General features: G+C 36.6%; 1 protein-coding gene across 1 annotated transcript in view; it reads left to right on the top strand.

The window, feature by feature from the left end:
• KCNH5 (potassium voltage-gated channel subfamily H member 5) overlaps window positions 1-16,804 on the top strand; it is a 259,894-nt gene that overhangs the window by 17,125 nt on the left and 225,965 nt on the right. Inside the window, 2 exon segments of the mRNA XM_036010818.1 lie at window positions 4,947-5,070; window positions 12,356-12,462. Of these exon segments, the coding sequence (XP_035866711.1) occupies window positions 4,947-5,070; window positions 12,356-12,462 (231 nt within the window).

The following is a 16,804-nucleotide window of genomic DNA, read 5'->3' as shown; positions in this document are numbered from 1 at the left end:
AGAGATTATGGGAGCTTGGCATTGGGAATGATGGTGAGGATCCAGAGAAATGGAAATATTTGAAGAAATTGTGAGACATAGAATCAGTAAGATTTAGAAATGGATTAGTTATAGGGTTAATGAGCAGGATGTTGAAAGATGGGTCCCAGATTTACGACTTACATAATTACATGGATATGACCCCATTTTCTAAGATAGGAAACATTAGAAAAGTACCTGATTTAGGGTAGTGAAAGTCATGGGCATGTTCTGCTGAGGTCCATTTACCATATCTAAGAGGATACTAAGAGTTAACTTGGATATCGAGATCTCAAGTTTGGAGAAGAGGTCTGGTGTGGCAATATAAGATGCTGAGTTACTGAATCTATGGGGATAGGTCAAAGTGTAAGAGGAGCTGACACGGAGGAGCTCTAATATATACTCACTGGATAAAGAATGTTGAGGCTGCAAAGGAAATGGAGGCGTGTCCAAAGAAATAGGGGAATGTTGTTCTATGAAAGCTAGTGATTGAGAACTTTTAAAAGAGGGAATGGTTACCAAGCTTCTGGATGGTCAAGTGAAATGAGTAAAAAGCATCCTTCGGATTTGGTGATGTGAAGAGGTTATTGGTGATCTTGGGTGTCTTGGAGTGGGAAAGACTGAGGCAAATAAAGAACTGAGTTGAGTGAATAGGAGCTGAGTAGATGGAACCAGTGAGAACAGACAACTTTTATGGTGAGTTTGTCCCATGAAGGGCTGGGGACAGAAGTGGTGGCAGCCAGAGGGGGTGTGGGCTGAGTGGTACTCAGTGCATGTGACACAGAGAAAGTGGAGTTGAGCTGGTTCTTAAAAGTTTTGATAGGCAAAGGGATGGAGGAAGTGTTTCAGATGGACAGTGGGCAACATGAGTGAGTATATTTTGGGGACACAATGAGGAAACTGTCCTAACTTTAGTAGCATGGACTTTAAGATTAGTGAGAAATATGTTTGTTTAGGCAGGAAGGGTAAGGCTGGATTTCAGAGGGTTTTGTAAGATTGGGAGACTATTTGACAGTGTAACCAGTTGGGGGTCTGTTTAAAGAGTAGTGGGATGGAGGCAGGGCTTCAGGGGGACGAGTGAACATTAGTATGAAAATCAGACTGAAAATCAGGATGAGTTGAGGCAGGGAGACCCTGTAGCGAGCTGTATGGACTTCCACAGGTAGCTCATCATGAACCTGGTGTGGACTAAAATAGGAAAGAAGATTAATTTTTGGTGATCATCTTACAAATATTTATAACTGATGCTATGCATACAAGAAAATATCATGTATTTATAGAGAAATTCATTTTTTATGAAGCATTTGGGGAAATAAGCTCATTTTCTACTCTAATCACCTTATGTACCACCTTTGGTATTGCCATTCTTACAGTTAAGTTTCAGTTCAAATGCCACTGTTTTCCTAAAATTTCTGATTCTCTGGTGCTTTGTCTTCCTTGTGTTTTCTTTTAAAGTGGAGGTATAATTTATATGAGGTAAAACACACAGATTTTAAGTGTACAGTTCAGTTAGCTTTGTCAAAAGTGTATATATCTGTGTAACTTACACCTTTATAAAGATGGAGAACGATGACCTTGCCCAGAAAGTTCTTTTTGTCTCTTTCCTGGCAGCTCCTCTACCATTCCACAACTGAACAGGAGTTTGACTATGCCACAGTTTTTAATCCATTCTCTTGTTGATGGACATTTGCATTGTTTTCAGGTTTTGGTTCTTACAAATACATTTTATGTGAACATTTTTCTACAAGTCTTTTTTTTAAATATATATTTTTTTATTTCCCTTGAGTAAATGCCTAGGAGTGAAATTTCTGGGTCATACCTGGTATTTCCCAAATAAATTGTTTTCCAAAGTGATCATGCCATTTTATATTTGCATTAGCATTTTAAAAGAGTTTCACATTTTCATTAACATTTTGTATTGTTAGTCTTTATAACCACTCTGGTGGTTGAGCAGTGATGTATCATATCATTGTGCTTTTAGTTTACATTTCCCTGATGCATGGTGATGGTGAGCATCTCATGTGCTTATTGGCCATTGTATATCTTCTTTTGTGAAATGTCTTCAAATCATTTGCTCATTTTGTTAATTGGATCATTTGTCCTTTGGTAGGAATCTTTTGTACATTCTGGATAGGAGTTCTTTCTCAGATGCCTATATTGTGAATATTTTCTCTTAGTTTGTAGTTTTCCTTTTTATTTTCTTTATCATGTCTTTGAATGAGCAAATGATTTTAATTTTGGTGATGTTTAATGTATTTATCCACATATGCTTTTAACGATGATTGCTATATGAGTCTTATCTAAAAAAATTTCTGTCTTCCTCAAAGTTGCAAAGATTTCCTTCTATGATTTCTTTTTAGCTTTTATTTTTGTATTTAGGTCAATGGCCCATTAAACTTTTTTATTTTTGATTTTTGTATGTGGTGTGAGGTAGAGGTCAGAGTTCAATTTTTGCATATGTGGATATCTAGTTGTTTCAGCACAGTTCATTGAAAAGACTTTTTTTTCACTCTTTAAACTGCCTGGCATCTTTGTAGAAAAAAATCAGTCGACCATTTACGTGAGGCTCTGTATCTTTTTTTCTTACTTTTTATTTTCAGCAGTTTTAGTGTTATCTTCCTACTGTGGCTTTGTTTGTGTTTATCTTACCTGAGGTTTACTGAGCTAAGATCGTGGATTACTTTTTATGCTATTTGGGAAAATTTTAGTCAGCATTTATCCACATAACATTTTTGCCTTATTCTGTCACTTTTCCTTCCAGACTAAACTACATATATTAAGACTGCTTGATATTGTCCCACAGGACATCTTTTAAATCTGTTACTCTTCTTTTTTTCTTCTGTTCACAATAACTTTCATGGATACGTTTTTAAATTTGCCTTTATTTTTTTATGGTCTAAAGTACTGTTAAACCTGTTCAATGAATTATTTTTTAATTTCAGAGGTTGTATTGTTTATCCCTATGTTCAAAGTATTGACTTCTTAATTACTCCTCTATCCCCTGATTTTTGTCACAGCTCTGTGTTTTCACGCCTCATGTTTTAATTGTATACTGAGCATTGGGTTGATACATTGTAGAGAGTTTGGATTTTATTATTTTTCTCAGAAGAGGAGAACATTTTATTTTAGCAGGTAGTTAAATTATAGGTGGGTCACCTTGATCATAATTTTAGCCGTGTGTGTGTGTGTGTGTGTGTGTGAGAGAGAGAGAGAGAGAGAGAGACAGAGAGAATTCTACATTTTTAATCTTATTTCCAGGTCATAAACCTTTATCCTGGGACTTATTTCTTACTTCCAAAGCATGTAAATTTTGAGGAGTTTACCAAGTTTCTTGAGCTTAATAGGACTGGAACTCTGAAATTTATCATGTAGCCTTGAGAACATGGTGAAATTTCTGCCTGCCTCTTAGTCTTCTAGTCCTTTCTAGGGTTGTTGAGTTCCTTTGCAGTCTTATCCTGTGTGTATGCAGTTTAGGTCACAGGTAAGGATTTGAGATCAGTTCTATATAGGTTTATGGCTCTATAGTCAAAGCATCTCCTTCTTTCACTGTAAGCTGCTTGGCAGCCCCAGATTGTGTTTGACTTTTCTGCTTGAATTCTGTCACCCATGAACTGTACAAATTGGGAAGTGCTCACAGGGGAATGGACAGTTAAATGAATATTTCATTTGATAGATCTTTTATTCAAGGGTTTGTATTTTTCAGCTTCTTCTTACCTTTGTTTGGTTTTAGTGCCTTGAAACAGATTATTGCCCCATATTTTGTACTACGATTCTTGATCTAACATCCATTCTGCTAAATTGTAATTGGTATGAAATGTTTTTTTCTTAGTGTTTAAGTTTATTGAGAGTAAACTCAATATTGGGCTACTATATTGATCTTTATAGTAGCCCATTGTCTGACCCAGAGTAGTGCCTTTACTTAGCATCTACTTAATAAATGTTGAATTGCATTGTGATTTTTATGCAGACCAACTGTGAGTCAGGATTTGAAGTTTTCTACTCATAAGTTAATTAATCTTTTTAGTATACTACTCTGAATATAGTCCAAAGATTATTTTAAGTAGAAATATTGAGTATTTTGAAATGTAGTATTTCTTTTAAAATTTGTGCTGTTAAAATCTTTATTTGAAAAATAATTTTATTTTTCTATTTTAATATTATTTTAATTTTAATATTATTTTAATGTTAACATACTTATCATGTTATCTAAATATTGCCAAAATTATTGCCTAAGACTGTTTTATGTTCAATCAAGGTTGATACAAAAGATTATTTTTGTATTAATTTTTATACATAAAGCAAAACCACTTCTTTATGTAAAACAGAGTGGGAATGTTTCTTTATTTAGACTAAAGACAGCTTCTAAATTTTGTTGTAGCACATGGTTGAAAATAATATATTTGAATAATTTTATTTTAGAAAGGAACTCTACAATGTTATTTTAAATTAGAATTCTTAAGGTCAATCATATTTGTTCCAGCATGTCCAAAATTATATTAATAGAAATTTTGGAGGAATCATCCAAGACTGCCTCAGTTATTAAGTCTAATGTTCTCATTTTGTGAAGAAGTGAGTAAGCTCTAATACCTGTTTTTAGGTATAATTATTATAGTCATTAACATTTATTTAATATTAACCATACTTTGTTTTCATAGCTTAGAGTATACATGAATAGAAAGAGGCATTATATAAACTTTTTTCTCTTCAATGGAGTTTTTAGTTTGTATGTAAATCTTGAACTTAATGCAGATCTCATTTGATCATCATGCTAAATTCATTATATGTCAATTTCAAGAATAGGTTTTATTTGTACCATTGCACACCATAGTTGCATTTGTCTATCTTTATGAATTTATTTTTTCAATTACTTGAAAGAAGTACATTGACGAATGAAGCTAAAAATCTTCTTTTTTTTCTTTTTTCTTTAGAATCAAGTTTCTTACTGGGAAATGCCCAGATTGTAGATTGGCCTGTAGTTTATAGTAATGACGGTTTTTGCAAACTCTCTGGGTATCATCGAGCTGACGTCATGCAGAAAAGCAGCACTTGCAGGTAGGTAATGGAACAGCCCAGGAACCTTTTCTGAGACTTAATGATGAATGTTGTTTAAAAGGCTTAAACTGACTTAGACTCACAGTGATATATTGGTGTATAATATACATTTGGTCTTCAAACCAGGTCCTGGCACAGAGCTCCTGAAAGGCTTCCAATTAAGATCAATAAAGGTGTCTTTTGTCATGTTAGTGAGGTGACTATTGGAAAGCCCTTAGGTGTAACCTGAGGAGCGGGGGTTGGGTGCTGGCGGAACCGACCACATGATTAGAGGGGTAGAACTGTCAGTATCTCCCATCCCCATCATCTGAGAGAGGGGCTGGAGCTTAACTCAAACAACGATGGCCAATGATCTAATCGATTGAGAATACGTAATGAAGCCTCTATGAAAACCCGAAAGGGCAAGGTTCAGAGAGCTTCCTGGTTGGTGAATATGCGGGGGTGTCGGGAGGGCGGTGTGCTCCTCACCCTTCCCCATACCTTGCCCTGTGCATTTCTTCCATCTGGCTGCTCCTGAGTTATATCTGTTTTAAATAAACCAGCAATTAGATAAGTAAAATGTTTATCTGAGCTCTGTGCGCTGTTCTAGCAAATTTATCAAATCCAAGGAGGAGGTTGTGGGAACCTCTGATTTGCCTGTCCTCAGAAGTACAGGTAACAACCAGGGCTTGTGACTGGTGGCATCTGATGGAGGGCGGGGGAGAAGGGGAGGGTGTGCATGGTTTAAGACTGAACCTTGAACTTGTGGAATCTGATGCTATCTCAGGGTAGATAGTGCCATAATGGAGCTAAGTCACAGGACTCCCGGTTCTGAAGCTTAGCCAGATTTGAGGAATAATCTGTTTAAACATCTCCTTCTTTTATTTATTCATTCCCAAGCAATCCTCATTTTTTTTTCTACCAAATCATTCTCACAACGAGTCTTCACTATCAGGTCCAAAATTAGTAAACAGACTGATGATAAACTACTATGGCCTCTCATGGAGAAACTCCCTTCGTCAGCACAGATGCCTTTTGTGCCTTTTTATCTGTTGGGTAGATATTAGCTCTTGGGCTAGCATTGTTGTCAAGGTGCACGTTCCAATTTCCGGGAGGTTAAGGTTTGTGTTGCGCATCTCTGTGCCCTTATGTCTCAAGACGGTTTAGGTTAGGAAGAGGTTAGTGTTGTAGTAGAGCTTACCTAGGGAACAGGCTCTGTGGAGAGTCCAGGGAATGTAGATTCTCCCATATCCATTTCCCCTTGGACTTTGGACATCCCATCGTGATGCCAATGCCTGTTTCAGATGACGTCTTTCACCTGAAGGTTTTTATGATTCAGCAAGATGTGGTTTCCATTTCTCACTCCTAAGAGTTCATCACGTGGCATCATCATCTGGCCTTAAACTAACTCTCTTTCCTTTTCCGTTGGGTTCTTAATTGCTATTGCTTTTGTTGTCATTTTTGTTGTCATATCGGGATCTATTGTGAAGTCCTGCTGCCCTCTCTTCTTCCCATATATCTATGGCACCCCCCACCCACCCCCAGCCTGTTTTCTTTGGCAGGTACAGTTTTTCCTACAGAAGGTTCATTTAAAAAATGCTGGCATGCTATATTAGTATATTCTATCTATTCTCTAGGAGAGTTGCTTTTTCCCTCCTACCGTCAGTGCCACATTATACTTGTGTTGAAAGTAAACATCCCATCTCGTTCACTTTTGCATGTACTGCAGGACACAGCTCAGTGTTTTGTGTCAGCATTTGCTGAATTAGATTGGCTGGTTTTGCAATAAACCCTAACCTGGGTCTTACATGCCTCCATATAACATCCTTTTATTTATTGTATTTCATCCCAAGTGTTACAGTATTTAAGGTGGTTGAGAAGGCAGAGAGCTTTGGATTATGTTATGCTTTTTCATTTTTCTTTGTGGGAAGATGTCTCCCCCTAACCCATCTTTACTGTTTTTAGAGACTATTTTTGAAATGGTAATATTATTTACATAAACAGTTATCACTTGATTGCACAAAATGCCCAGTGTGTTTATGCAATCTAAAAATTGCAGGAAGCTTAGCATCCTCACAGGGCCACGAAGACTAGCATCTGATGTGTGAGCAAATGGTATCTGAGCCCTATCGGGTTTTCTGAGTGGCATATTTGTTTTAATGCACTCCCCTTTGAAAATTCCTCATCCTTTTTTAACATTAAACTCTACCCATTTTGTGTTTACTGCAGCAATTTTTAGAAGAAGCAAGATCTAAAAATAATCAAAGTGTCCAGTAGTAGATTTGTTAAAATAAATATCATGGCAAAGCCCTAAATTTCTAAATCACATGTTGGAAGGATAATGACACTGGAAAAGCTGACAACATATTAAGTAAAAAACAACAACAAAAACCAACCAAACATAAAAACCAGTTTATAAGCCACTATCTGTATCATAATTCTCATTTTTTTACATATGTTTTTTTGTTCCCTGTGTAAATCTGTAAGAGCCTTTGAATACAAGACAGAAGGAAACAGAGGGAGGAAAGAAGAGGATGTGAACGTCTACATATATGTATATATACATATATATATGTACACATGTAGAACTGCAGTGTTAGTAGTTAAAAGTTCTAGAGTTTTGGAATCGCTGAATTCCAATTGAATATAGAGATAAGTTATTTGACACTGAGGTTAGTTAATCTTGTAAATAGTTCAAAGAATTTTATTGATTGTCATTATTAATAATGACAGGTTTTGGAATAAGACTTAGTATAAGAATAAGAAACTGTAAATCAGTGGGTGTCAGTTTGTGTGGAAAAGAAAAAGGTAGTTAATATGCCAAAGAAAAAGAATCAACTTTATATATAATTTGTATTAGTTGGATTAAAGTCAATAGGATTAAAGTAGTAACTGAGTAAAGATTCCATGTTCCATTTGTTATTGTTCAAATATGAATTGTTTTATGGGAAAGTAAAAATAGTAATTCATAATTTTATAATATCAAGAGGCTAAGATTTATTTCTTTTGTTTTCTTATTTTTTTCCCCTTCTTGTCCTTTCCAACCCTTTCTCCATTAGACCAGGTGCACAAAATCTAATTAAACTTACTCTTCAGTTTGTCCCATTATTATCCCTGCACTCTTTCTGGGAGGCTCTCTGTTTCATTACTTTCCGCCTTTATCACATCCCCCATCCTCTTCTATAGCTATTCATTGTAGTGTGTTTGTTGTATATCTTTCTAATCTGTCTTCTATTTGTTTATTAAATATGTGTATTCTTAAATGATCTTGCTTTGTGTTTGTTTTTAAGGCCCATACAATTCATACCATGCAGTAAGATTTATAATTTTTATTTTTGTCATTCCACATGCTTTTGAGATTTTTTATGTTGGCTATATGATAATCCGTTTCATTATGTCTGTTGTAGACTGCCGTAGTCTACAGCCTTCACAGCTTTCATTTTATCTATTTTATTTGTCATGAACTCTGACTTCTGATATTTTGCTACCTCAAACAACTAGGAGATAAATATCCTCATAGACATCTTGTGACCCCATGTGAGAAGTTGTCTGTTGATGCTCAGAAATAGGATTACTGGATAGTAAAAACATACACGGAATTTGTACACTAATTGCTCTCATATTACTGTCGAGTTGCCTTCTGTGTCCACTCTCACCAGCCATGAGTGAGGGGTCCAGTTTTCCTACAACCTTGTACTTCATAGTAGTATCTAAGTTTCTCTTTTAATGAATCTGATGTGTTCTATGTATTGTCTCATTCTTATTTTAACTAAAATTAAAAACACATTCTCTAGCCCATTTTATTGCCTAATAATTGCATTCTATGCCTTTGGATCGTTTGGCTGTTTATGGAAGGACACAAAACATACTGCATCTGTAATGACGATTATAGGTTTTAGGGGAATGGCATTTAAAAGCATATGCTCTTATCTCATGATCTTGACATTCAAGACATACTATCATAGCTTAGGTAGAAACCCCATCAGCATGCAGTTTAATCTTTTATTAACCTGAAACTTTAACAGCAAATTCTGCATTTTTTTCTAGGACAGAGGGGCGACAAGAGCAACCATGTTGGTAGGGAGGACTGGAGTAGATAAATGCCCTCAAAATCATTTATTTCCCTGTAAGCGCCCGTAATAATCCTTTGCCCAAGCTATCAAATTAGGGAATGAAGCAGAGATATTAAGAGACAATTTATTGGATGTATTTCATAAGTAGTTTTATTAACACAAGATTATCTCAGCCAACAAGAGCACATTACACATGATGGATGTCAGTCAGTGTGGTACCCTTTGGCTGCGGGCCCTGAGCAAAGTGTTGGAGAGCAGAGGTGCCTCAGTGATGCTCACGCTCCAAAGGTTAGGGATGTCCAGAGTTATCCCAAATTCCCTTAATTACATGTCATGTGTCTACTCCTTATGACTTTACCTGAGTCCTTTTAAGCCCATATAAATGACTGGGTTGTGAAACCTTTTGGTTATAATCTACTATGTAAAGTAAGGCTTTGAATTATTCCAAACTGGGTTCTCATTTGTTTCTAAATTCTCGTTTTATTCTTCCTCTCAGACTTCTTTTTGACCCTTGGACTATAGGTCTCAGCCCACCTTCCCATTAACTTTGCAATGTTAACTTTACTGTGGTGGCTGGTTCCAAGCTGAGGACCACATTTACCAACTAACTGCATTGAATATGTCTGTACAGTTTCCATGATGAAGCATTTGCTAGGCTGTGAACTACAGTCTGAAGATAATATTGTTCTTTTTTAGTGGTGACTGAGCGTGATGTTTTAGTTCAGGAACATTGTTTGACCATTAGCAGATTGAGGTAGCTAGAGGAACTCATGATTAGGTTACACCTTTTTTTTTTTTTTTTTAGTTTGTAAGACTCCTGTGTCCTTTGAAAGTCTCAACATTATAGCCATCCTTAGTGTGAGGTATCATAATGAGTCTTGTTTGTGAGATATTGATGGCAGAACAAGGGATCCAAAAATAAGTAGCAAATTCTGCTATAAACCAAAGTCATCAGTCCCCAGAAGTTTCCTAGGACAGACTTTGCTCAAAAGATGTACTGCCAACTGTTCAGCAAGCTGGATGCAGCTTAGGCCAGGCCCCAGGAAAATTTTTCCCTTACTCTTAGGATCAGATCTTACCATCACTTAGTTCTGTGGCAAGGAAAGTGGCCAGATTATCCAGGGGGGGACCTGGAGTGAGTTTATGCTTCAACCTCAGTGTTTAGGAAAGAAAGAAGATGTACAAAAGAATGTGCATCGCCCATAAAAACTCAGTGACCTGGTGGCCCTGCCCATTAACAAGTGTGGCCCAATCCCTTGTCCTAGAATTGTAGTGAAGTAAGGAAGTGGGATTGGGCTGAATGGGCCTTCTTCTAACCCCACCCCTAAGAAGCCTTCCAGTAATCACTCAGCCATTGTACCACACATGCTAATTTGTTTGCTGATGAGGAAACTAAGAGTTTGAGAGGCTACAGCACTTGCCTGTGAAGTGCAGTCCTCCAAGTGCAGTGATGCTGCTACGTCGGGACTGCTCAGCGTTATAGCAGAGATAGATTGCTTCGGTACAGCGGGTTTGTCTTTCCAGTAAAAGAAACAGCGCAGTTGAAGTCATTTATAATACTGGTGAAGCGATGTAAGAAATAAGAGACTATTTGGAAAAAAGTATTCGGACTGGATTAGTCTGGGATTTTTTTCTTAAAATGCCTTTATATTCTTAGCAAAGGAGATTTTAGCATTGGGATTGCTAAAATAATGAAGGATATATTATAGAATTTTCATAGTTTATTTGAGAAATTGCAGGTTTTCATCTTCTCTCCAGAATTTTAATTGAATCAAACTTGTGCTATATTTCTCCTTAACTAGTATTATTGCATTAATTTTCAAAAGTCTCTTTTTTTAAGTTGTAACTTAATTTTTAATCCTATTAGAGTTTATTTTTCACAATTATTATCCTTGTTGCTTGTTATATTATAGATTTTTAAAAATTTTTTCTGTTGACTAGTTGTGAATATTGTGTTTTAGGTTATTGAACTATAGAACCCTGACATTTGGTAATAGAAGTAAATTGGTTTTTCTTTTTTTTTCCTTAGGACTACAAACATTTGGAAAAATGGGTTGTTCTGTGACCTTTAACAATGTCAAAGCATTGAAAACCCTCTTACTGTTGGTTATAAATATATGGAAATAAAAATATTTGTAGAACTAATACTTAGCTATACTATGGTTTAGGACATCAGAAACACTGAGAACTAAAGTGTCTCAATTTCTTTGCATAGACTATCACAAGGCATTTGAACGTTTCTTGCTTTCTTGTAATATGACATGACATGCAGATATCTTTCCCCATCTCTTTGCAAATGGTCATACTCCTTTCTAAGTCTGAATCAATTTGAACTCTTTTATTCTCCCATGGTCACTACTATTGTGAACTATCTCGTAGGGCTCCTTTAATGTGAAGTTTTTTGTTTTAATTTGTATCAGTTTGGGAAAAGTTGATCCTTTTGTGCTAATGACTTCCTTGGTGGATATTGGTAGGTTCACCTTCCCTAGGTCCCTCTGGCTGTAGACATTGAGTGTCTCAATGGCAGTCATGTCAGTGCTCTCACGTTCATTTATTTCTTCTATTATTTCATTTCTGTTAAAATAAAATTTGCTTTCGGTATCTTCATTTGTTTTTGATGGACTAAAATCTTTGATGGCTACTTCCTGCTTTCAATTTCCATGTTTGTAAAATGTCAAGTGGATTTATCACTGGGAAACAAGGAGGTGACATTGCTACATGCTTTGCCTCTGTGTGTGAATTGAGTAATGGATGCACAGTGTCCAATACTGACAGGCTTTGAAGATGTGAGGTGATTGGCCTCTGATCACGATGTATTATGTGTTGTTTACCAGCGCTGCGTAAACTGAAGAGCTACCAGCAAAGTTTGAACTTTATGCCATTATTCACAGTTCTTAGTCTATGGTAACTGAAATTTGCATGGTGCTGTTGGGAAGCTGGTGTTATTTAATTATATCATAGTAATTGAAATTGGTGTGTATAGGAACTGTGTAAAGTGAGGAGTCCATCTTGCTTTCCCTTTTTCTGTAAGTTTGAAATAACTTCTAAAGTTAGCTGTCAAGAAGTTTAACAATCATGGTCAAAATATAGTTTAAACATTTCAGTTCATTTTGTGGGAGCAAGATTATATTTTGTTACTAAATTTGATTATTTAAGCAACAAAGACAACTATATGATTTTATGTAGCATTTGAAAAGCAACACAAACCTGAAATGGATTGTTTTTTTCCCCAGTTTTATGTATGGGGAATTGACTGACAAGAAGACCATTGAGAAAGTCAGGCAGACTTTTGACAACTACGAGTCAAACTGCTTTGAAGTTCTTCTGTACAAGAAAAACAGTAGGTATCTAAATGTATCTAAATTATCAATAAGATGTACCAAGTCTTTATTAATGCTATATTTTGGTAAGTGGTAGTTGAGCTGTGTTACAGAGAATTATAAAACTCTGTTCCTTCTCCTGGCAGGGACAGGGGATGCAAATAAAATTAGATAGCAAAATTGATCAATGATTCTGGCTATGAAAAGCAGCCTGGAATGGAAGAAAAGCATGGTGCATTTTAGATGTGATTTTTTGTGTGTGCGTGTGTGCTTGTTTCAGGTGACAAATAATATTCATGGTAACAATTCTATAGTTATGTGACAGCAACTAAAAAGGAGAGAAATTTATTCATTTCTTCTTAGAGTTAAAGAAAAAGGCAGTTAGTATCATGGATAAATGTGACTACCTACCTATACATCATACATTGATAACATGTGAACATAGGGTATCAACTTGAGGTGAATCTTTACTAATACAGCCTTTTGCTGGACTCAGGCTATTTTGTGTGTAATTAGGGGAAGTAGTCATTACTTTTAGAAGAGGCCATTCATATCTGGTAAACCTATATTGATTGTTATGAGCTGTCCTGTGGGCAAGATTTGGGAGTAGTCAATTATCCGTTGTGTAATAACCTAAGATCTCATGGTATGGATTCTCCACCAGAGTGTGACGGAAGAACCTGACCAAACAAAAAACCAGCTAGTACACTTATCAGCCAAGACTTCTTTCTAATTCATTTTCTTTGAATATTTACTTTTATTTTTTTTTTTTTGCTGCTTTTGCAAATTGACTTTTCTTTTAAAGTTTTAAAAAAGACTTTATTTTTTGCTGTATTTGTTCCCATTACCATTTATCACCCCTGTTTCCTTTTGCACCTCCACCCACTACCCTGCCTCCCCCCACCCTTCACCACAAGCCCCACACTATTGTCAGTGTCCATGAGACCTTTTCCTTTTTTGCTCTATCCCTCCACCCCTTATCCCCAAGAGCTCTTAGCCTGCTATGAGTCTGTCTATGTTTTGTTTGTTAGTTCAGTTTGTTCATTAGATTCCACATATGAATGAAGCCATATGGTAGTTGTCTTTCTCTGACTGGCTTATTTCACTTAGCATAATGTTCTCCAGGTCCATCCATGCTTTGCCAAATGTAAAATTTTCTTCTTTTTTATGGCTGAGTAGTATTGCATTGTGCAAATATACCATTTCACCCCAAAGTAGCAGACTATACATTCTTTGGGTTTTTAAAAAATGAACAGTTACTTCCTAAGCTGGATCAATTTATTTAGTGTTATTGACATATGATAGCAAAGCCAATTATGATCTTTAGTGGAAATTGATGCAGTTTGGGACACACTCTAACTTCAACAGAGGTACGTGTTCCATGTTCAATGAGTGCCTGTTGGATCTTGTGCAGCATAAATTATTCTTTCTATTTACCTGACACATTTGTTCTCATTGGAATATTTGAAATCGAACTTAAGTTTGTCTTTTTAAATTAATAGACCATCATAGGGATAATGACAACCATGGTTATTGCTTCATAGTAGTGCACTTGGCAATGGGAACACTAGCCTTTAGTGGTTTTACCTAAGGAATGTCTTAACATCTCATCTTTCATTTTATTAATAGAATCAAGGCTGAGAGGTATTTCTCTCTGAAGCCAAACCCAAATGTCTGTTGGCTTGTCACCTAGAAAACAGTCCATTTTGAATGATCAGCTTCATCCTCTACAAGAGAAAAGTCAGGCTGTATGTGTTTTCTGCTTTTTCTTTTACCAGGTCCAAATTCATAGTAAGATAATAGATTCTTATGCCAAAATAGTAGATTCTTATGCCAAAATCCCTCTCTGTTTTCATATACTACTGTTATCTCTTACATGACTTAGATATATGTCTCAAGTTTAGCAAATAATTTAAGAACACTCCATATTACTAAGGCCATATCACTCTGACCTTTAAGCAGAATAAATAAACCTTTGCTTGATTTTGAAGCATAAAAACCAGTTCATAGTTTCAGAGTTTCTCAAAAATACCTCGGTGGAAATTCTGTTTGCTTATGTCCTTTAAGTCATGTTAGCAATAACTTGAATCTTACATCTCCTCAGAAGTCTCCTTTTCAGCTGGTTTAGATTGTCTGCTTTATTTAATGGCTTGAAATAATTATCTGACCTTTGTAGAGGCCTGTCTGATTTTTTTCAGATAAGTACTTATATATGTAGGTGTCGGCTTAGAGGTAGGAAAAGATAGAGCCTACAGTACCAAAGATTAAAACTCCTCTCTCCTTTCTCTGTGGTATCTGCATTGAGTTTTTTCCCTTTAATATGAAGGAAAAATATTACCCATGTATTATAATGGAGTTCCACTATACTTAAAAACAGCTTTAAAAAATCTTGTAAATAGTTAGCTGAAGGCTTTTCAACACCAGCTGAAAAGAGTGTATTCTTTTGACTTTGTAAAATGTTAATAGAAAAATTCGCATGTCTGTAGAAAACTGTTTTGGAAATGCCTGAATGTCACCTCCTCCCAATACTTTCATTAAGTAATTAGGTTAAACACCGTTTTGCAAGTGGGGAGATTGAGGTATCCTATTTAACATGTGTCACGCCTGACATTTCAGTTTGCAACCTCTATTCTTCAGACCTATTGCTCTGATTAGCAGGGGGCTGTCTCTGCTACTGGCAAAGAAACAGCGGCTCTGAGATGATGATTGAAAATGGCTCTTTGTGTCTATACAAAGGGCAGAACTGTGGTAACGGGCCCACTCCAGATAATGCCAGGGTGCTGCCTTGAATTTCCATCAGTGACAAACCTCTCTGCTTAACCCTCCCAGATATCTCATCCCCCTGAAGCCCAAATTCAGAATATGGTTTTTGACTAACCAGTCTGTAAGTACTTAGACTACTTGGGGAAATATGGCCCTGTAGTTCAACCTGATAAAAGTCCACCGTAATATCTAAAAGCAATTTAGAAAAACAGTCCTGACTGTATGCCACAATTTGAAATGTTGCTGTTTTCATAGAAAGATATGAGCTGCAAAATTATCTCTGCTCAGATTTCTAACAGATCTTGGAAAACTACTTATGTTTCATGTCCTTTTCCCTCTGTTTTGATGCTGTGGCCTCAAACTCACTGTGATGGAACAACCATAGGCCATGTATCTCTGGCCTCTGGGTCTGGTGATTTGTGAAACTGTGCACATCACTCACAGTTCCTGGACACACTGTGTAAAACAAGAAGCAGAAAACAAAGAAAAAGCCTCTCTAGAAGATGGATCGTATAATTGTTTCTGAGGTCTCTGTGTCATCCTGTAATGATTTTGGAAAGGACCATATCCTTCTGTAGGACTCCTGGCATTGCAAAGAACCTGGTTGTCAAAGGTTGCCCTGACTGGTGTGACTCAGTGGTTTGGGCATCTTCCCACAAACCAGAAGGTTACCGGTTCGATTCCAGGTCAAGGCACATGCCTTGGTTGCAGGCCAGGTCCCTGGTTGGGGGCATGCAAGGGGCAACCAATTGATGTTTTTCTCACACATTGATGTTTCTCTCACTTTCTCCCTCCCTTCCCTTCTCTCTAAAAATAAATAAAATCTTAAAAAAGAAAAACAAACAAACAAAAAACTGAGTATTTCCAAAGAAATCTTCTCTCTTTAATTCTCTGAGTTCTTGAACCCAGTAGTTAAGTCACCTCATCTTGTTTAAATGGCAAATTCCCTTTTGTGGTGACATTAATACGTGACTTTTTTGGCCATAGGTATGGAGGTGCTTCTTATTGGGTTTTCATTGGTAGCCACTAATAGGCTATCAGGTCTCACCTGGAGACTATTTATAGCCATACAGTTCATTCCCCAGACCCCAAACCTGACAAAGGTCTTTATGTCTTTAAGGTAGAATATTTGGAGAGGCTTTACTGCACTATGGCTTAGAGTGAACATGAAAAATATGTCTTTTTGTTTCTGATGGCATATTCCTTCAGTGTTTTATCACTTAATGGATAATTGCTCCTTTGAAGGCATGTCTCTTGCCTTCAATTACTTATTTGACATAGTGCCAGTTCCTGATTTGTTCAGAACCGAAGCCTGCAATGCTTTGAAACTGTCCCCTGGAGTCTGCAGGAGCCATTTGTTTGAGGAAACTGGTGACAGAGTTCAGCCTCCTGCCTTGAGGAGGGACGTAGGAGGTAGTGGCTCATAAAGACACTTGAGATTCTTAAGGGCTGGGAACATTTTATTTTCTTTAACATTGTTTTAAAGGCTTCAGGCAGAGCTCGTGTAGATAGGGCTTCAAGTGTCTCTGGTGGGGTACAGTCAAAACCACAGAGCTATCTTGTAGGTCTGCCTGAGCATTTGACATGTTCCTCCCAGAG

This window comes from Phyllostomus discolor, chromosome 1 (genome assembly GCF_004126475.2).
Source record: "Phyllostomus discolor isolate MPI-MPIP mPhyDis1 chromosome 1, mPhyDis1.pri.v3, whole genome shotgun sequence".
Classification (NCBI taxonomy): domain Eukaryota; kingdom Metazoa; phylum Chordata; class Mammalia; order Chiroptera; family Phyllostomidae; genus Phyllostomus; species Phyllostomus discolor.
The sequence above is the reverse complement of the archived record's forward strand: the minus strand, read 5'-3'. Positions and strand labels throughout refer to the sequence as shown.